The 21827-nt window shown below is 44.4% G+C and overlaps 1 protein-coding gene across 1 annotated transcript in view; it reads left to right on the forward strand.

Annotated features, from left to right (window-relative positions):
- The window catches only part of LOC144944279 (metabotropic glutamate receptor 8-like), a 262753-nt gene that overhangs the window by 52693 nt on the left and 188233 nt on the right, over positions 1-21827 (forward strand). The window contains exons 3-4 of the mRNA XM_078872301.1: positions 7942-8077; positions 14329-14483. Coding sequence (XP_078728427.1) covers positions 7942-8077; positions 14329-14483 — 291 coding nt within the window. The remainder of the gene's footprint in view (positions 1-7941; positions 8078-14328; positions 14484-21827) is intronic.

Genomic DNA, 21827 nt, shown 5'->3' on the forward strand with positions numbered 1-21827 from the left:
GAAAAAAAACTATATGCATTCATTTGGCTGTGCATAAATGTGGTATTTGCTTTGAAAAACATCCAAAATGAACACAGTTTTGACAACGTGCAATGCTCGAAATGTATTCAAGCACATGGCACTAACGTTCATCGGTGACAAAATATTCACACCATAACTAGACCTCATTTTGACTCGAAATATTGGATTGTAAGCTGCCTCCCTTAGATCCCAAATGCTGTGAATTATTGAGACGGTGCATCGCAGTGATATGTTTTTTTTATTACTTAGGCCTGACAAAAGGTGCCCGTTATTGAGTGGTTTTCAAAGGCAGGTGGGCTGTATGTATCGCATGTTAAAAATAGGTAAACCAGGGCATTTCCCAGGGGATTTTTTTTATTAAATAAGTGTGGGTAGTGGGACACGCAACAGCTATACTTTACCCTGCTAAAGACATCATCGTGGATACTTGTTGCCAAACAGATATAATGTTCCTGATTTATGTGTGTGTTATTCACAAGCCTGATTTGCTGATGAAAAAGTGTGGTACAAAGATGATTTGAGTGAGTGGGCAAGGCAGATTCAGTGTGGTGACCAAGCTGTCTGTGAAATGTTCTGACACTTGAGATGTGGCTCATTGAGTTTGATGAGCAGTAAATGGTCGTAATATATTGGTGCATTGTTTAGCAATTGGCTGGCCTTTAATTTTTTTGCCCCTTTCAATTCGTATTCCAGTTGTGCCGTCAGTGTCACAAAAATCTATCTGGACATTTTGCAGAGCAATGCAGACCTGGTGTGTTAGAGAGTGACGCACACACCATAGATATCATCACATGGCAGTAAAACACGTTTTAAAAAATAGATATTGTTTTCTCAGTGAGTATAAGGTGAATGATGTGAAGGAAAATAATGTTACGGGTTCTCTTTTTTTTTGGTGCTGTTATTGGTAACCACGCTCAGAAAATCAACTCGGTCCACTTGATAACACAGTTTCAACACAAGTGGCTGCTGCGACTTGATCTCAAGAGGGCAAACACACCGGTCTAACATCTGAGCCACCTGGTCATTTGCACAACGCTCCTTCTTGACAAAGAATAAAACAACGAGCGAGCAGCATTGCCTCGCCAACCTCGACTCGGTGTTTCAGTATAAAGACCCACTGCGATTGCAAGGAAAACATATAAACATCTCTGAACTCTGAAAATTGTATTTGCAAATTGCAGCTGAGACATTTTTGTTGAAATTCTCATTACGGAAAAAGAGTGTACCTAAATGGCTAACGATGGAGATATTGTACCGAGATTAGCTCTCGAGATTATATAAATGCACTGGGTAGAGATTAACTCTATAGCCACCACTGATTGTTAACATTATCCATCTGCCGCATGTATCGCGGGTAAAATTAAACATGTGGGTATAATTATATAACGGCGGATGTCATAGTGTGAGTTTGCAGGGTTCGCTTTTGGTTTCCGATTGAACGTGGAGCCAATTGTCAGATGTGTCCAATGTGGTTAATTGGGTGATTGATAGCTTTCTGCGGAATGATTATGACATCGATTTACCACACCTGACTTATAACTCTTTGGCTGCCTTATTCAATTCAACATTGATGCATGCTGTGAGTTTCAATGTAGGTCTCTATGTATATTTTATTCTTACTACAGTAATTGTGTTGTCTATATATATGTGTGTGTGTGTGTGCTTATGGGTGCATGATTAGTTACTGATACAATTATTGAGCGAACAAGGTGTACAGCAATTGTATATGAACCTCGTAAGAGCCTCCGCTAATTCCAACATGACCCAACATCAACATTTCGAGCCAGGGTTTACATTTCTCACTGGTACATTGGCGTAGGCGGCACACGCCAGGCAGCCACAGCCATAGCAAGGGGCGCAAGTGGACGTGGTGTGCCGGGTTGCGGAAATGTTTGCAGCGCCGCTGACCCGGACAGACCCCCGGCTGAAATCGATCACAGCCTGGAGCAGCATTTGAAAACTAAAAGCTTGACGGAGAGAATCACAGGCAGGCGGGTGTGTTGGTCGCATCATCTCTCGCCGTGCTTTATACTTGCTGTGGCATTGTCTAAGGCTCAATTGGATATTTCCCTTGAAACAAATAAATGCTTAATAATAATTTGCACTTAATTTTCCACTGGGTATTTTCAGACGTGTTGGTAGATTGGATGGAGTAGCCCCTTGACTAGTAGCCGCAGCTGGAGTGAAATGTATATTGGATGTGGTATGGCAGTTGCGGAGGTGTATTCCAGGTTACCAGAAATGAGGCCATGATTATGACGCGTTCACTATGCTCGTGAAACTGACACAAAAATGTTTTTAGGAAAATAATATGAATGTGTGAACACGTGTATCTTGCTCAGAGTTAGAGTAGTGAAGGTATAACACTCTAAAATTATAGGTATTCCCCAAAGAGCACGTTTTCAAAAGTACAAAATCAATGCCTGCAGAGTAGTACGGATACGAGTCTGTGCTCTCGTTCTATTCTTGCCGATTGTGGCAATATGTTCAGGAGTTAAATCCCAAATATCGAGATCTGATGGCCACGATGAGAGAGCTTACGGAGAAAGTTCGTGTGGTTTTACCGCTCCTCCTCCGTTGAAGGAGCGCAGAATGTGCGGTCCATAGTTTAGTTTGCATGGTCACAGTGCCTTTTGCCTTCAACGCTCCATTTATGAAGGAGATGTGCGCATTGGGCCTGTTGATGTCCTCATGTGCTTGTGTGGAATGGACAAAGTACATTCGTCTTTTTACATTGCTGAAATGTCCCGGCAGTTTAAGTCACTGTCAGAATTTTATTAGTTTTTTTTTTTTTGGGGGGGGGGGGGGGGTGTAGGATGGGGTGGAGGACCAGTTGAGATAGCACTCGCCATGGCTGGGAATCAAACTCGGGTCACCACGCTCATCGCGCAGCACTCCACAACCTCCCCCCCCCCCCACCTTGCGCTCCGCCCCTATCCAACCCTGTGGAGTTATGCATGTGAACAAGCGACATTATAAATCACGTTTCCCTTGTTATCATCGCAAGGCAACGCGTGAGTCATGCCCAACGAGTCCCGTGCATTTAAATGCGGCAAATCGACCTGTGCGGCGGGCGGCTCTTTGAACAGTCTACGGGACTGCTGCCACCTACTGACAATCATTGCAACTTTCCATATGCACCAATCCCGCACGACCACCCCCCCCCACCACCCCACGCTGAGCAATCTCACACGGGAAGTGGCACAAACGTAGCGGGGCCCCCCGCCACCTGACGCCTGGCTGATAACGCCCCTAATGAACGCGAGGCTTACGAGGCAATCTCGCGCCCCTGTGTGTGTCCGTGGGGTAGAGAGAGAATGATCGTACAAAATGAAGAGATAGTGGAGAGCGGTGGTGTCAGCGGTGAGCGCGAACATCGGCGAGCAGAGGTGTTCGATTTCCGCTCACGCCCAACACCGGTGACGATGATCTGAATCGGCCCCTGAGAGCCTCCCCTAGGTCGACTCAGCATCAAATGAGACACCTGGTGGGATGTGTAAAAAAAACACATTGCCGCTCGGGAGACAAAGGCGGCCGGGCGTGATGCTGGCCACCCACTCCCTCCGTGCTTGCCCAAACATTTGTTAGGGCTCTGTCTTGTTTTGAGGCTCAGAGAAAGACGAGAGGAGAGTGAACGAACGGCAACATTCTCCATTAGCGACGAGGTGTGGCTCTCTGTGTCTCCAGCATCACATCTCCCGGGTTTATTCCTAAATGCATCAGCGCGTGGCTGAACCATGCCGCGCACAGGAATGCTAATGTAGTTGTTGCGCTCCAAGCAGTCGTTGTGCGGGGTTTTTTTTTACGTTACCTGACTGGAAATTTGCCCGAAGAGATGTAAACAGCGCATGGTTGTATAGCAAGGAGCGGGGGTGGATATGCATTGTCAGCTATGGGTGGGTGGGGGGGGGTATAATTGTGCGTCGTGTGGGGTTGAGGTAAGTGAAGAAGGTTGCAGCAGTGCTTAATGGCATTTGAAAGCTTCCCTTTGCTGCCCGGGCCACTCCTGGCCATCTGGCGACGAAGGTTGCAGTAAAGCGGTGGCTCTGGCGTGGCACGGTGGTGGAATAACGAGGAGAGGAGGAGGAGGAGGCCAAAATCCGAGCAAACCTTCACTCGTAACACGCCGCGACTCATTCCCTTGCATCGTTTCGTACGTTATCGTTGCCCAAGTGGAGAGCATCTGAATTCAAACGCGAGGCCTCTGTTGTTGTTGTTATTGTTGTTGTCTTGGCATAGCTCAACACGAGGCCAGGACAGAGCACAAATTGGATCGAGCATAAGGGTTGGAGGGGTAGGGTGGGTGTCTATAATACACGGATCACGTGCTAGAACTTCGTGTTCTCGTATTTAGAGAAGGGGGGGGGGGGAAGTGGGCTTCATTGCCCCACATGGATTTTTTTTTGTATATATATGGAGAGGATAATACGTGGAGATGTGAAGGATGGAATGGATGCGGGTAGGGAGGAGAACGTGTAACACAAACTGCAAAACAAATTAACTTAAATTTCGATTTAAAGCTTTCGTGACTGCAGGGATTCATCTTCTTGGTTATTTCGGTAAAGTCACGTAGAAGGGAAGTAATAAAATAATAAAAATAAAACATAATAAAATGAAATAATTCTCACGACGTTTCGGCTACAACGCAAGCAGCCGTCTTCAACGCAAGCAGCCGTCTTCAAGCAGCCGTCTTCAGGTGAAGACGGCTGCTTGCGTTGTAGCCGAAACGTCGTGAGAATTATTTCATTTTATTATGTTTTATTTTTATTATTTTATTACTTCCCTTCTACGTGACTTTACCGAAAGAACCAAGAAAATGAACTTACTTGCCCCGAGTGAACTTATCGCCGGCGAGAGTCAAACGGGAGTCCTCTAGTTCTGCCTACGGGCATACTTTTCGATCCGTGCCATTCACAGGCATTGCACGCTGCGATGGCAACCTTGAGGTCACCGGTTAGATCTCTTGGCACGACAGTTGCAACACATGTGCACGTTTCTTGATCTCCACATTTGTCCATCCAGCGGTATAAACGGATACAGCCACGGATGATCGGCAGGTCGTGTGAGGTTGGGCAAAGTGTGGGTACTCTTTCAGCACGGTTGGCTACGTACGGTGCGAAAGAAGTTCAACATGCATACAAGATCTCTGGGAAGAGTAGGCCAAATACCCACTAGAGTGCCATCTTGTGGAGGCCACTCCACTAGCAAATGCAGGGTGACACCGTTACTTTTGAATGCATCTTGATTAGGTTGTACACAATGGCATCATGGCCACATTTCAAAAATGACTCAACAAATATGTTGAACTTCTTTTGCACCATTCCTAGCCAACCGTGCGAATTGGAGGTTCGGGGGAAAAAAGTTAAAACAATAATAAGGTAATCCTAATAACTTCCCATGCTTTCTTTTGGTCTGAAAATTCCCCTTTGCTGATTTCTAAGAGTATCTGGCAATTGTTAAAGATTGTTTTTTTTACAAAGAAAAAAAAGCCAACGTGGTTTTTCTGTTAAACATCGTGAAGATTGTGCTCACTATTTGATTACAGCCCTGAGCCAGTGAAGGAAACTTCACAATGCCATGACAGGGGTAATCATTTTCATTGGTGACGTCTCACTAGGTGGTACTTATTTTATAAACCTCAGAGCAGGGGGCTTATTTTGCCTCAAAAACAGGATTATATTGTGAGCTGTTTTAGAAACATTTAAAAACTGCATTTAATTTGGGCTATCAATCTAGGATTTACATTGGGAGACAAGGAGAAATGCATACGTGGATAAGAGGACATGTGCATGTTAGTGACCGCCATTTCAAGTGTTAATACAAAATAGTGAGCTTGTGGAGGATACATTGTTAGAAGGCATGATCAATCAATCAATATTCAATTCTGATAGTTGCGTGTATCAAAGTGCTTTTGCACCAAAAATGAAGGCAACATAAATACATATGATACGTTGAAGACATATCAGCTGTGCAGCACAAATTACAACTCAGGTAAAACCCACGGTCAGACGGTTTCGTCTTTGCGTGCAGATTGAAACATCTTCACGCTCTCGCTCTCTGACGCGATGACGTAGAGAGTTCCACGGGGTAGAGGACACGAATGCGCAAGCACGGACACCAAAAGGCCTCAAATGAGTCCCGCGAGTAGCCTCGAGCAATCCCTTGCCAGCTGATTGTCAATATTAACGGTGGAATTTGGAGCCAAGGGATGCAACGTATCCAAGAGGACATTCACGTTTGCTCGGTGGATTACCGCACCGCAGGATCATGACAGATGGTGGCGCATATGGGAGGTCTTCCTCCAGCAGTGGGTTGACCATGGCTGATGATGATTAAACTCGTAAACGCTCATTTTACCTTGCATACTAGGCTCTTTAACATTCATTGCACAACATCAGGCAAGCCTTGTTTTTTTAGTTCCTGACAGGATCACCTGCATATACCGTATTGAACTGTGGGTTATATGCAAATGGACGGCTATTAAGTCACTCAAAGTATAAGAAACATGCCATAATCTCTGCTGACAGCATTGACGAATGCAAGGCTCCCTGACCTCAGACAGCCGCTGTTTCTCATGCAAAGTGAGTCACTAATTAATGGAAACTTGTTTGAAAATGTACATAAATACGTAAACGCGCATTTATTTTTTTAGAGTAAATAATATAAACATCACTGTAGGTGGATCAATTATAATTACATTCATCTGAAACTGTAATTTTTTGTCCTCAATTTGTAATCATTTCCCTCCTGTCATGTTTATTTTTACGTCATAATGATGCATGGATATTCAAGCGTGTATTATTGGGTTTTTCTTTTTTGTGCTATGGGTTAAGCTGTCTCCAGAATCTCTCACCTTACCTCTTTGCCAGCGTTTCAGCATCGTGATGATGTGCAGGGTAACCTGAATGGGTTGTAACTAAATGTATATATATATATTTTTCATAGGGAATTGAAAAGCTAAAGACACAATTAGTTTAAGAGAGTGTAAACAAATAATGTGCTTCTTTTTAATTGAAATACTTTCTTGACATGCTAGCCTCAGAAATGTTTGTATACCATTCGCATAGATGCATATTTCTTGGAATTACTTGTTTTAAAAACTCAAACCACTGTATGATGCTACATTGCCTTGTTGTAATAACAAAGCATTCGTTCTGATCCGGTATAATCTGATTTGCCATTACCTTTCTAGTTTTGATGTAAGAATGAATGTTGTTCCAGTCGTATAACACACCACAACAAGAGACCTCCTTTGCCAGTAGCAAAATATAATAATAGGTTTTTTTACCATTTTATCTGACACAAAACTGATACCGTTTTACAAGGGATCATGTTTGCAATAACCACAAAACCTGTGGTCAAAATGCAAACAAAAAACAGCACTCTGATAATGTATGCATTGTCCTTGAAATTGATTGGTCCACACCAGAGACAGCTTTTTTTTTTAGAGCCCAGTCTCATATGGTGTTCGACCAGATGACGGCATTTTGGCGCCTTTTGGCGTCATCTGGTCGAACACCATATGAGACTGGGCTCTAAAAGGGTAAAAAACATATTATTATTATAACACCACAACAAGAAAATGCTTCATGGTAATTTTTACAGGGAGGCTTATGCAAGAAAATTCGGATTATTGACACGCGGATTATATATTGACAACAATTGACTGCTCTATGAAAATAAACGGGAGCTTCTATTTAATCTGTGTTGGTTATGACACCTGATGTGGCCAATTAACAGAGCCGTAATTTCAAGCGGTTGGCTCCTTAAGCACTGCCGCAATAGGTACGCCGGTTGTCCCAGAGGTGGGAGGTTGGTCTGGAATGAAAAATCCAATCAAACGGCTACCATTCACAATGGTTTAATTAGCCCGGTAAGTGCTACGATTTGTGCATCGCATCTTCCTAATTGGTCTGGCAGGTGGAGTGTGCATCGCCCAGTCGATGAAGATAGCACGAGACTCCAAGCAGAGGGACTTTGACAAGATCATCCGCCGTCTGCTGGAAACATCAGCTGCTCGTGCCGTCGTTATTTTCGCCAACGAGGAGGACGTTAAGTAAGTGCGGCTCTACGATTATTATTACTATTACTACGTTCGATTAACCACGAAAGCCTCACTAAGAGAATCACAAAACATTTTTTTGTTCATGAGGGTCCTACTAAATTTTCGCTGCACGGGGCAGATATTACTCCTGTATATGTGTAATGTCAATTGAGTAATTTCCAGGTAATATTTGAGAAATGTGGATGTTTGGCCAAGACGGGTTATGTTGTTCTGAGGCGAAACTGCAGAAAGATAAAGGAAAGCCATGCAGAACAGCGGGATAACATCCACATAACACAGCAGTTAGCACTCTGCACTGTGAGCCCGGCCAACCGAGTTTGATTCCTGGCCATGGGTAAGGTGAGCAGAGGGTATTATCTGAACCCTTCAGCGGTCCCTCACCTTCGCCAACTTGAACTGACCAATATGACCAAGTTTCATCAAACATCTCCCTTGACTGACACGGTGTGTGAAATGCCTTCATCTAGCAGTGGATTGTCAAAATGGTGTCAATTATCTCATGTTGTCTTATGTACGTATGCGTGCATGTATGTATGTTTGCATGGACAACAATTAGTGTGTACATATGTGTTAGTGCAGCGGCTAGTGCTACGATTCCGGTGACTCGAGTTCGATCCCTGCTCACGGCCAACACCAGTCACGACATCTGAACGGGTTCCGGGCCTCCCCTAAGTCGACTCAGCCTCATATGAGTACCTGGCGCGGTGTGTAAAAATCACCACTTTGGAGACAAGTGGCCTCCCGTGCTACTGGCCTAACAACTTACTCGTTAACCTTAATAGGTTATCACTAAGATAACTTGACCCAACAATCGAAAAGGCAACATCGGGGATCTTTTTATCCACGTGCATGTTTGTCTGTATGTATGTAGTTGGTCTCATACAGCCTTTAAGTAGTTGCAGGGGATATTTGTCTTCTAGGAAAGTATGTTTGTATGTAGATATAAGCATATTATCTTAAACCGTGCTAATTGTGGGTATCCGATGAGTGTCAGACACACGGAAACAAGATACAAATGCTGACACAATGGTGTAAGGAGGTGCATACTGCAGGCTGATGAGTCAAAACAAACGTATCTCAAAGGCAACAACAGGGAAAGGTCCCTTTAAATGTGCACATATTTTCACCAAACGCTGCGGTAGATCGACCACTTGAGTTCGCACTGGGATATACAATCCCATTGCACATTCTTGACCCTCTTTGTGTATGTCTGCATGCCGGCAAGACGGGTCACGGGGCCACCAATGCCCACATCCGTTTCATTCTTGAGGCCGAATTTTTATTAGCTTCTAATTGGTGCCATAATTGGCTCACAATGAACGTCTCGTTGACTGCTCGACTCAGAGAGCCCCCCCCCCCCACCGTCCTGGGTTGGATTGACCGAAAATGTGTTTCTGATTGGCGGCCTCTTTGGCAGAGTGCAGAGTGTGATGGGATGAGATGAATGGTGTGGGGATGACCTAACATCAAAGGCTTACTCGCAAATTCACTTTGTGTGTTAAACTTGCATTGGACCGCGTGACTTTTAGTGCCACATCGTATTTTTCTCGTGTCACTTTGCACTGATATGCTTCTGCGTTTTAATTGGGAGGAGCGTTACAATCTCAGGCATTCAACACATGGCCTTGTCCGACGAGAAGAGAAAGTGCTTAAATGTTGTCGCGTCCCAATTTTTTTTTTACATATTTGTGAGTAAAGTATACTTGTCAACCCCTTATCAGTGCCTATCTTATTACAGACCAATGCAGACCTTATTGGTCACCCCGTGCACTTATAAATCTCAACGTTCATCCTACAAAGTCCCATCACAAGGGAGAAACACAAAAAGATAAACCACTTTTTTTTGCCCGTACTGAAACGGCTGCACGCCGTATGGATCTGGAAACTTAATTTCCCTGTACAAGAATACGGGGTAAACCGTATGGGTTACCAGGTATGGTAAAGTGGCTGTTTAATATCCACGTTTTGTTAAACCATGTCGTACATGGTGCATCCATTATGCTGCCTATTAATTTCCTAATGACATTGGCATAGTTTTTTTGTGTGTGTTTACATCTTTTGCCGAGTTGAGAGGATGGCAAATCAACTGAAAAACATTTTCTCACCTCCTCCACAGTCTCTCTGCATGTGCAGTTTTAAATGTTAATCAGGTTCGCTCCACTCAAAACCGATTAGTTCTACATCTATATGCAGAGTTGTTCAGTCATTTTAAATTTTGATAATAAAAAAAAATATTTGTTCATGTGGTGTTTACGTACGTTTTTAAATTACTACATTTCCCAAACCTTATCACTTGTTTGTGCTGAATGCCATTATGTGAAGCGAGAAATATTACACTTCTTACGGCTGGTATTCAATTTCTGTGTGTATTAAGTCAACACTTGCCGTGTAGGTTTGTCGCGGTCGTCCTGTTGCTGTGGCAGGGCCCCTTTGCGAACTCTCGGCTCGTTCCGCGGATTGCGGTTCCGCGTGATGTCTGACATTTTGCTCCACGTCCTTGGAGTACTGCACAACTTGAAAACACATCGGAGAGCTGCGAAGGAGTACTAAGTTCACACGTGATCTAGACACCGCACTTGTATCCGATGCCAAAGAGGCATGTGTTCAGTGAGGAGCTGAACATAGAGTGTTCTCCATAGCCGAGACCCTTGCCACAAATCACAAACACCACCGGTTATCAGCAAAACTGCCTTTGCGAATCATCGTTTCAAACTACTTTGAACAACAGGAAACGATTTGTGTGGATGCAATGCGGTTTAAATGATGCACTCCCAGAAGGTCTTGTGGTTGATGGGGAAGTGTAATATATATATGTGTTTACGTAAATGGACACATATGAAGTAGATATGTTGTCTGCTTGTTTATCAGCAGTGTTATCACTATTGCCAGTGCTGTGGCATCAAACATCAATAAATAATTTCAAGTTCACATTTGTTCATACTTTGTTCCCCGACGCGCTCTGATCTGGCACAATTGATTAAACGCGTTGGCAGGTAGGGAGCTAGCTTATTATGTTTTAACAGTGCACATGCTGACATTGTATCTGAAGCATTAGTCACGGTGATAGGGATTGTGCCCCAACTAATAATCTTCGGTGCACTGACTTCACTTGGTCAGATAATCGGTGACACCAAGCTGCAGAAGCTTAACTCGTTTTTTTCACCTTTCTGTACCCATAAAATGTAAACACAAACGTGTTGAGTGTTTCACTTGTTGCAGTAGTCATATGGTCTACAGATGATATGAAGCGTCTAGCTCTTGATGGGACGAGGTTAACCCGAGTGACCTCTAAAATTATATCATGATCACTGCTTATTTTCGTAATATTATTTCGTTTTTTTTGGTGTGGCTACAGTACCATAAATCAAAGTGTAGTTTGAATCTTTGCAAGAGGAAATCCTGTGCAGCACTTTTTTCAACGGCACATGCAAGGTCTGTGAATTTATATCACGATAACTTTTTTGCAAGGACGGGGGTGAGAGGGGGCAGTTGGTGGAAATACAATATCGCACGGATGGATTTGACAAAGGTTATTGAAACACGTTAGCTTCGGATGCTGCTATGATGGCTTTTGTAATTGCAAGTTTCTCATTTTGTTTCTCCCCCACCACCACCACCACCACCCACCCACCACCTCTACTGCCGTATACAAAGATTAAGGGAGCAGCTGCTAACACGTCTCGGTTTAGACTACCTCTTGTTACACGGCGTAAGCGCGTCCGTGAGCAAATCCATAAGGTAATCTCCTGTCTCTTAGAGCCACAATTGAAAAAATGTTCTGTGCCACTCTCGGTGCCTTTGTGTGTGCCGCCGGTAAATGAATATAGATAGCATTATATCCTTTTCGGCGAACGTGATTTGTGCCGCTTCTCAAATTTGGTAATGGCAAAATACCGCAGCAAAAGTGAGGGAATGCGTGTTCATTGATTTATCTTATCACGCGGCGTATTGACGGTCAACGGCAACCGGCTGCAGGCAGGAATGGAATGATATATCAATGCCCGCGGCGGCTCGGAGACCGGCACAAAGGTGCGCACAAAAGTGGTAATGAAGGCAATATGTCTGGGCGCAATGAAACGTCAGCAGTTGATGGCGGCATGCCACGGTGATGGGATATCGGATAGCAGTGGCGTGCTCGTGTGCGTGCGTGGATTGGTGGCAAGATGGTTGGTTACACCGTGAGCTCGGTTCGATTCCTGACGGTGGATGATATCGGTGACAAGCGGTGTCTGAACCTGTCCTGGACTGTGCCTGGGTGGACCCGCCCTCAAATGAGGACCTGGAATGGTGTAGAAACATCGGGACTCGAGAATGAAAACATCCTCCCCACACCACTATCTCACGTGTCATTCCTGCTTTAATAGGTGCTTACTAACAGCCCTTGCTGCAACTGTCTGTGGGATAAAAGGAAGTACCTATTTCTTTGTGTATGTCTGCATTTTGGTACGTGTTTCCAGATATCGTTAAGGTGCCTATTTTATGCTTTTCTCGTCAGCTTGCATTTATTGTCTTATGTCAAATGTTAATTAACTTTTGTGTATGAACCCTTGTACAAATGGTATGTTTATTTGCATGAACGTGCATGCCATATTCAGACACGATGTATGTGTGCACAATTTAGATTCACAGCCATTGATGTAGGCCTTCCCGTGCCCTGTTGGTCACGATAATGTTTCGACCATACTTCACTCCTCCGGTCAGTGCAGATTGGTGAAGGGGGGCTTGCCCAAACGCAATTCAATTATAATGTGCTGCTGATGTTGGCCGTGGCCTGGAAAATAACTCTGGCAGTTGGGTCAATGGTGCGGTGTGTAATATAGTGCTCCACCACTCCACTCCCATATAGCTGTGTGTGATAAAGATTAAAATATATTGCTTTTATTAGTTTAAAATATTGAATATGAGCAGATAAAAATCAATGCATATACACATTGAGGTAGACATACCTGTAAAAATGCAATGAAATGCAATAGCAAGGCCGCAATTATTGAAGTAACACGTTAAATGTCCAGTAATCATTTACACTGTTCGTCCAAAACCATTGATGATAATAATACATTCCTATGTTGATTATCTATATGTAGTTAGAAATAATGCACTAGCAAGGCCGCAATTATTGAAGTAACACGTTAAATGTCCAGTAATCATTTACACTGTTCGTCCAAAACCATTGATGATAATAATACATTCCTATGTTGATTATCTATATGTAGTTAGAAATAATGCAATAGCAAGGCCACAATTATTGAAGTAACACGTTAAATGCCCAGTAATCATTTACACTGTTCGTCCAAAACCATTGATGATAATAATACATTCCTATGTTGATTATCTATATGTAGTTAAAAATAATGCAATAGCAAGGCCACAATTATTGAAGTAACACGTTAAATGTCCAGTAATCATTTACACTGTTCGTCCAAAACCATTGATGATAATAATACATTCCTATGTTGATTATCTATATGTAGTTAGAAATAATGCACTAGCAAGGCCACAATTATTGAAGTAACACGTTAAATGTCCAGTAATCATTTACACTGTTCGTCCAAAACCATTGATGATAATAATACATTCCTATGTTGATTATCTATATGTAGTTAGAAATAATGCACTAGCAAGGCCACAATTATTGAAGTAACACGTTAAATGTCCAGTAATCATTTACACTGTTCGTCCAAAACCATTGATGATACTAATACATTCCTATGTTGATTATCTATATGTAGTTAAAAATAATGCAATAGCAAGGCCACAATTATTGAAGTAACACGTTAAATGTCCAGTAATCATTTAACACTGTTCGTCCAAAACCATTGATGATAACACTACATTGCTATGTTGTAGTTAGAAATATATCAATTCCTTCTCAACTTAACTTTTCACTCTCGGCCGCTTTGAAATGTCTCCTTTGAAAACATCCCTTACTCTTGATTTAAAGCTTTCGTGACTGCAGGGATTCATATTCTTTGGGTCTTTAGGTAAAGGCACATAGATAGGTTATTTATTTTATTTTTTTCAACCTATCCACGTGACTTTACCGAAAGACCCAAAGAATATGAATCCCTTACTCTGTTGCTCATTGCTCCGACAGCCATGCCAATCACAGCGGCCTTGTTTTGCCACTGCCTCAAAGTGGAGCTCAATTAATCGTCGCCCACCTCCTCCATCCCCATCTCTCCCTCCCTCCCTCTCTTCCTACTCTCTCCTTTCCTGTCCCTGCTGAACGGCCGGACGGGCAGACGCGTCCTGGAAGCGGCGCGCAGGGCAAACCAAACGGAGCACTTTCTGTGGCTGGGCTCGGACAGCTGGGGAGTCAAGTTGGGCCCTGCACTGCACCAGCAGGAAGTGGCAGACGGTGCCATCACCATCTACCCGCAAAGCGAGACTGTCCCAGGCAAGCAGCTCGGTTCTTGGTTTGTTTTTGTTGTTGCTGTTGTTGTTATGCCTTGTTTCAATGTCCAGGTCAAAAGCGTCTCCTTGTTTCAAAACGAACAACGCGGAGGCCCTCATTTCTGCTATACAGCCCCGAGCCAAGCAAGGGGGTGGGCTGGGGGGGATTTTACACTGGTATGGCAGGAGCCAGTCTTAAGCAATGGACGGCAATCCTTGACTTCACGCAAAATGGCACTCGCTTTAAAAAGACACGGGATTTGAACTCACAAGCTCGTGATAGTGAGTTGAGTGATGTAACTGCAATACCACCTGGCCAGCTCCTGGTCTCTATAGAAATACAAAAATTCCCCAAATTATTCAATCAGCGATGTGTCAGGAGACAAAGGAATGTCCTTGTGAAACTCCTTCAATCTGCAGGGCTTTGTGTCGGTGTACTGCCAGCAGAAATTTATACCGCAGAGCTACTTTGAAATTCACTTCAAAGGGCCTCTCGTGCCCAACATTATTTTACCTTCGTGTTCTGTGAAGCGTTTTGCTATTTGTCAGTCATTTGCTATATAATTCAGCCCTCAGAGCTGGGATATGCTTGATTGGGGAAAAACAAATGTTTAGGATTAAGAGACGGCCGGGTGGCTGAGGGGTCATGAAGACTGAAGGCAGCGCTGCTGGGAGGCTACGTTCGAATCTAGGTAGCCACCGGTGATTCATCTGGATTCTCAAGTGTGTGCGTTGATGGTCTCGGCCTGGTCATCAATGATTGCACAAACAAAAAACGCATCATATTAAATTATCTATTTTGTTTACTCTATTTAGAAACATTATGAGTGTGAGTTTCAACAAAACATGTGATTTCCCATTCAATGACAAAATTTGGTCTCAGAACTTGGGGAAAATGGAAGCACCCTGAGTGTGGTAAGAGGTGACTTTAATGGACATCAGAAGTCGTTCTGTGACATCTACTTCTGTGTACTATTCTCTAATATGGGCTGATGCGTTCGGGATGGTCACTTATGACACACTTTTCCGGTCGCGCAATTGGAATAACATCACGTGAAAAAAAAACATCATGAACAATGTCAAAAAATGTGAGATTAAAGCAGAAAAAGGGATCGTTGATGCCACTACATCCGTGCAATAATATAATTGGTGACGAAGCTGATGCCATCAGTTCACTGTGATTGAACACGTGATTTCATCACAGGCGACCATTCGGATTCAAACCCAGCGTTTCATCGGCGCTGGCTCAGAGCTCTGACACTAGCATTATGAGCCGCCTGAGTCATCCGACTGCCTCCAGGCTACGAGCTTTTGACATCTTCTATCCTGAGCTATTTTGGGGCATCTTGATAGCTTCGGGGTTATTGTGCTTTGCCACTGAGCCAATTTAGTTTGCAATGAGAGCACAGCAGGATTCCTATAGCTGCCAGTTTTTTTCTGCGGGAATTTGCCGAAATATCATATCATCTACTGTAAAGGGAAAGTTGGGTACCCTGATGATGTTTAGTAATCGATAAGTGCCATGCCCTGTTGTGCCAAAATAATGTCAGTACTTGACTCTCTGTGGAAAGATGGAAAAGTCAAATGCCACTGTGTAACCATGGCCCTGAGTCTGTGGTAGAAATTCGATGTTCCGAAGGTGGTGGCCAGATTATCCATATGTAGCGAGTCATTTCAGAGCCACTATTTAGGAGGCAACAACGTTTATTCTACAACTAGGTTGTTGGGGGCGCATAATGTTGGACACGAGAGGCCTAAATGCACCTACTTCTCACGCGTGTTACACACGGGACCACAATACACCTATTCCTCTCGTATGCAGGATACCTATAATCGGGTCAGAGCAGCCAGCGTGCTGTCTGACCCACGATGTCGAAGATGGAGATGTAGCACTTGGGTTCCACTTCACCTGCAGACAGCCCCGATATACGATCGGAGCTCCCCTTTTATCCTTCTCGGCGCGGCCTGGCTCCACCCTGGGCTGCACCTACCTCTGGAATATTCCCGACGGTTCCAGGCTACACCACCCCTGTTCCCTCTCTGGCTCCACCCTTAACTATGCCCCCTGCAAAAAACTCTCCAGACGTTTCTCAGCGACTCTTCCCGTGTCCCCTCGTTCACCCGTGGCCCACTTTCCTCACCCCGGCCCATCACGTGCTTAACTCGGTGCCGGGGTGACTTGTCCTCACATGCCCCCCTACCGCCAGCCGCCCCCACCACACTCCCCCAGTGACCGACTCTGTAGCGATTCCCTGCGGCGCTGGCGAAGGCTGCTATCCCCTACTCTGTTGGTAGGATTCATCTGCCTTCCTTCTGCTAGCACCCAGTAAACATGCCCCTAGTGGCCCACTGAATGGTGCTGCACGGTGTGTTAGCCTTAGTGATCCATTTAACATCACTACATATACAAGAATAAAAACCCACACTGCGCTTGTTTAAAAAAAGACTTAATAAAATCCAAATTTTAACAAATTAATTAAAGCGAAGAATATATTTTTGCTAATCCGGGTAATTCTTTATCAAAATAAGTCACGGATCACAATGATCTCTCACCTGGATAAAGGTCACTGAATTTATATCGAGAGCTATTTTAAACTTAGAATACATTCAGGTTGAAAAATAAACAAATAAAAGCCATCCATCCATAAAATGAGACGCAAGCAATGCTATGTATATACTACAACAACAACAACAACATGAAATACGCATTGTGTGCACAGAATGCAAAAACAGCATGCAGATTCACAAATCAAAGTCACGGCTGGTGTCGAGCATCTTGAGACTAATGGATCATTGGCCTCTTAGCAGAGACACGCGCAGCGTCCGCTCACTATTCAAGAACGTCCTCTGCCGCGTGTGAGCTCGCGGGTGACCAATGGGGGCCGTGTTGGCAGCTGGGCAGCCTCAGAAAGGCAAGGTCAGGGCGAGTGGTTTATTTCATCGCCCCGCTTTTGTCCGGGACACGAGGTGACAGGGTTATGGTTTCTGGGGGGGTGTTCTGATCGGACTGCAAAGTATGATCACAGCCTGCATCAACCCCGCTGGTTTCACATTGTATAACAATGCCCGCTTTTCCGTGACGGCTTGTCAGCGCGCCGCACAAACACCAATAACCCCCCAAGGACGTGAACGAGAGGTTAGAAAACTGCACGAAAGCGCCCCGTGCCGAAACTGTTATGCTGATCCAATGGGGATTGCAGCAGCGGGATGTTTTTGCAAGTTGTATTTATCGCGTTGCCATGTATGTATTATGCATTTGCGTGCGCGTGCCGGAGTGTGTTCCTGTATTTAGTCGCGTAGCGGCTTGCGCGCTGTGCTGACAACCTGGCGAACCGAGTTCGATATCCCGTTCACGGCCAACACCGGTGACGATTATCTCAACCGGTCCTGGGCCTCCGCTTGGTCGACTCAGCTTCAAATGAGTACCTGGTGCGATGTGCAAACATTGTCACGAGGGAGGCAAATGCGGCCGGGCGTGGTGTTGGCCACCCACCCCCTCGTATGCTGTGCCGGCCTTCATGGGTGCTCGCTAACAGCACTTGCCCCAAAAATCTGTTAAGGTTATTCGGGGGATCTTTGTCTTTGTCCTGTATTTAGTAGCGTGGCGGCTAGTGCGCTACGATTATAATTGTTATCTCTGCCGGTCATAGGCCTCCCCTAAGTCGACTCAGCCTCAAATCAGTTGAAAAGTAATGTTGTCCACCCTCTCTTGTTTCGTATCACCCTTCAAAGGTGCTTGCTAACACCACTTGCCCCGAGAGTTTGTTAAAGGCTATATGGGTGATCTCTTTTTTTGTATCTAAATATTACATGAGTGGCAACACTGACCTGCCATTGTGTTGATATCATATAGAAATAATGTGCCGCACAGTGACACCTGGCGCATCACATATGTCAACAATTTAAGCCCCCAAAAGTAAATTTCCAACTTGGAAGCACTTTGCAATGTGTGAGCCCAGTCGATTTGACTCATGCCATTGTCATCACGTGGTACAGTTGTGCTAATTACGGCAAAGCACGTGGCACTTTGAAGTGTATCTTCATATGAGCCATTCCTGGACTTTCTCCACCCCCACTAATCCACACTGACCAGTCCGGTCAAATATGATTTAACAACCAACCCTCAACTGACACGGTATTGGGGGATTGACAAGGGATTGTAAACTATTACTATTATCTGAAACCAATTTTTATTTATATTATCGGGTGTGAACCTACTTAGGGGCCGTCCATAAATGACGTCACGCACCTAGGGGGAGCGGGGGGGGGGTCAGACATTTGTGACGATGTGTGGCGAGGGCGGGGGGGTGTTTGAGAAATGTGACGTCACATCAAAATGCGCAACTTTAAATAAATATAGACAACACGTTCTACTTAATTAAATATACTTTTTAATAAATGTTTTCTCCTACAACGTCAGAGTGCAGCAACACATTTAATACGCACTACAATGACAATAGTTTAAAGCGATTTTAAGCATGTTTTCCTTTTGGGGGGGGGGGGGGGCAGAGCTTTGTGACGTCATATTTGAGGGGGGTTTGACTTTTTGTGACGCCGTGTGATGAAAGGGGGGGGGGTCAAAATCGTCAAAAATCGCGTGACGTCATTTATGGACGGCCCCTTACGTTGTGTATACACTTTTCTTTCCTCAAAAAGATGTATATATTGACCGTTCAAGAACAGCAAATTGAAGAGAGAGAAAAAAAGACCGTCCCTGCAAAAATGATAAACTACACAAAAACAAACCAAAAAGTTTACGTGGTTCCACATCCCAGGGTTATGCCCTTTGCATGCCTGAGTTCCTGGGCGGTTTACAATTGGCGTTCCTTAACGCAGTGCGATTGGTTTGTGCGAGCACTCGCTTCAGTAAGTGGAGCTTCCGCTGAGAAAATGCCAGGGAGCTTTTTATTGACTGACATTTGTGGCTTCGCGGTTCACCGCTTTGCGTGTGCCCTTGCAGCTGGACTTGCCGTTCGTTCCTTCACAAAAGAAACAGCGGGTGCAGCTGCAGGAGAGAATTCTTCCCTGAATCTATAACGCGTTTTTTTGCCCAGTTGGTTCTGTATAATAATACTAATAACAATGATGCAGCACCGCTAAAGTGTTATTCAATTGGTGTGGTATCCTAAGGACCCTGATTTTCAGAAGAATGGTGGCTTGTATTTGCTGGTGGTCACTCATCTTGTGAAAGTATCATTCAGGAAAGACAGTTTTTTTTGCGATCCCCATAATACTTGTAATGCAGAACAGATGGATTGGTACTTTCATCCTGTGTTCATGCTATCTTTGACGCTTAAACAAAAAAAAGTCAATATAATTTCCATCTCAAATGAGCACTGAGGCAGCGCTTAACTCCTGTTTACAGCCCTGAGTCATTGATGAAAGTTCCACATTCCTATGGTAAGGGCGAATCTCTCCGTAGAGTAGCCACTCAGAGCTTCCCCGCAAAGTGGTGCTCATTTTATTAATCCCAGAGGGGTGATGGGCCGAGATATGCCCTCAACCAGGATTCGAACTCATATCCTACTGCTTAAGAGCCACTTGCTCTACCACTGTGCCACCTGGCAGGCTTCATGTTTCGATTTAAAGCTTTCGTGACTGCAGGGATTCATATTCTTGGTTCTTTCGGTAAAGTCACGTAGAAGGGAAATAATAAAATAAATTAAATTAAACAAAATTAAATACAATTCTCACGAGAGCTCTGTTCTTCGCCTGAGGACGGCTGCTTGGGTTGTGGCCGAAACGTCGTGAGAATTTTATTTTATTATGTTTATTTTTTAATTTTTTTATTTACCTTCTACGTGACTTTCCCGAAAGAATCAATAATAGGCTTCATGTTCTCTGCAGTCCAGGCATCGCTGCTTATGGGCAACCTAACAGATGCTTTTCACTAGCCATCGAACAATTTATGGTCACTGCATCACATGCTTTCAGGTGCGCTACTGCGGTCATCTGATATCAGGAAGCTACTGGAGCTACGCGCTTAAAATCGACTGAAAACTCATTTATTTACAACTGATTTTTGCGTCTAGTTTGTTGTCTTTTCCCCCCACACCAACGATTAGCACGGTTGGCTACGTACAGGTGCGATATAAGTTCAACCTATCTGCCTATAGTACGGTGTTTCTTTAGCGGTGGTTTACATGGGCATTGGCGTTAAGAGTTGCTCTGCTAAATTAAGCAGTGAGGCACACTTCTTCTCGCGAGTATAAACCGATAATTCAATCAGCCATGGTCAGCTGTAGTGCTGGCAACCCTGCCATCCATGCCAGCCAACAACATGCGTGTGTTATGCTTTACCCTTATTCATTTACCCACTCGTACCTGGCCTGCGTTTCGATGAAGGAGACTTGATTGATGTGAAACCTTGCGCTTGTGTTTGGGGTCATGAAGACCAATGTTAAGAACCGCTGTTGCGTGACGGCGCAGTTGTTCTTATTAAAGTACCTTCCCCTTGATTACGTTCATGTTTTTTTCTGGAAGTCCGCCGGCAAACCAACATTGCTTTACATTGTGCAGCTGCGTGGCGGACGCAAACGAAACAGGAGTAGAACATCCACGCTTCGGCAACCTCTATTGGCACCACTTGGCAGGGGGGGGGGGTAGCTTCATAACCTGTGTCAGACCTCATTTTGTAACATTGCACGGCTTTAGCTGTGCCACTGGTGCCACGGTGGGTGTGCTGCAATGCGACGGATCTGGATTTTGGTAATGTTGCAGTCCCCAGACAATGCGCACACCTGCCCCTCCATGTTTCCTGACCCCCCCCCAACCCCACGCCCCACGTCATTGAATCCGTTGCTTTCCCCAAGGTGACGTTCTGCCACGTGTGTAAGATCACTCTCCTCCAGCAGTGCTAATGCTCATAGGTCCGGAAAATTGACTTTCCCCGTATCTCATATTGTCATTATTATTATACACACACACTTGTAATAGCACATCATGTTTAATCGCCTTGGTTGATCGCTGGTATCGTGGAATGATGAGTGGCGTTTCTGTCCACCGAAGTTATGCATTGGTAATTGGGTGTTTTTTAACGTCAACCACTCTACACCAATTAACGTAGCGCTGACAACAGGCACTAGATAACGAATTGGTGGCTATGCACATGATTATTTTTAAAACGTTTCCTTTATTTAGTTCAGTAATTAGGGCATTCTATGGTAGTTATCAAGTATGTGTATGTTATATTTGCCCATGTATTATCTGTGCAGTAGCTGTATGCATGTGCAAACATTATGATCAGTACCAACAATATGCAACGCGTAAGTGGGTCGGTGTGGTTGGTGCTGGCTCCTACCAGTCATCTGTGTGCCATTCCAGCAATATCACGACTTGTGCTGCATAA

The sequence above is a fragment of the Lampetra fluviatilis genome, chromosome 34 (assembly GCF_964198595.1).
Source record: "Lampetra fluviatilis chromosome 34, kcLamFluv1.1, whole genome shotgun sequence".
Classification (NCBI taxonomy): Eukaryota; Metazoa; Chordata; class Hyperoartia; order Petromyzontiformes; family Petromyzontidae; genus Lampetra; species Lampetra fluviatilis.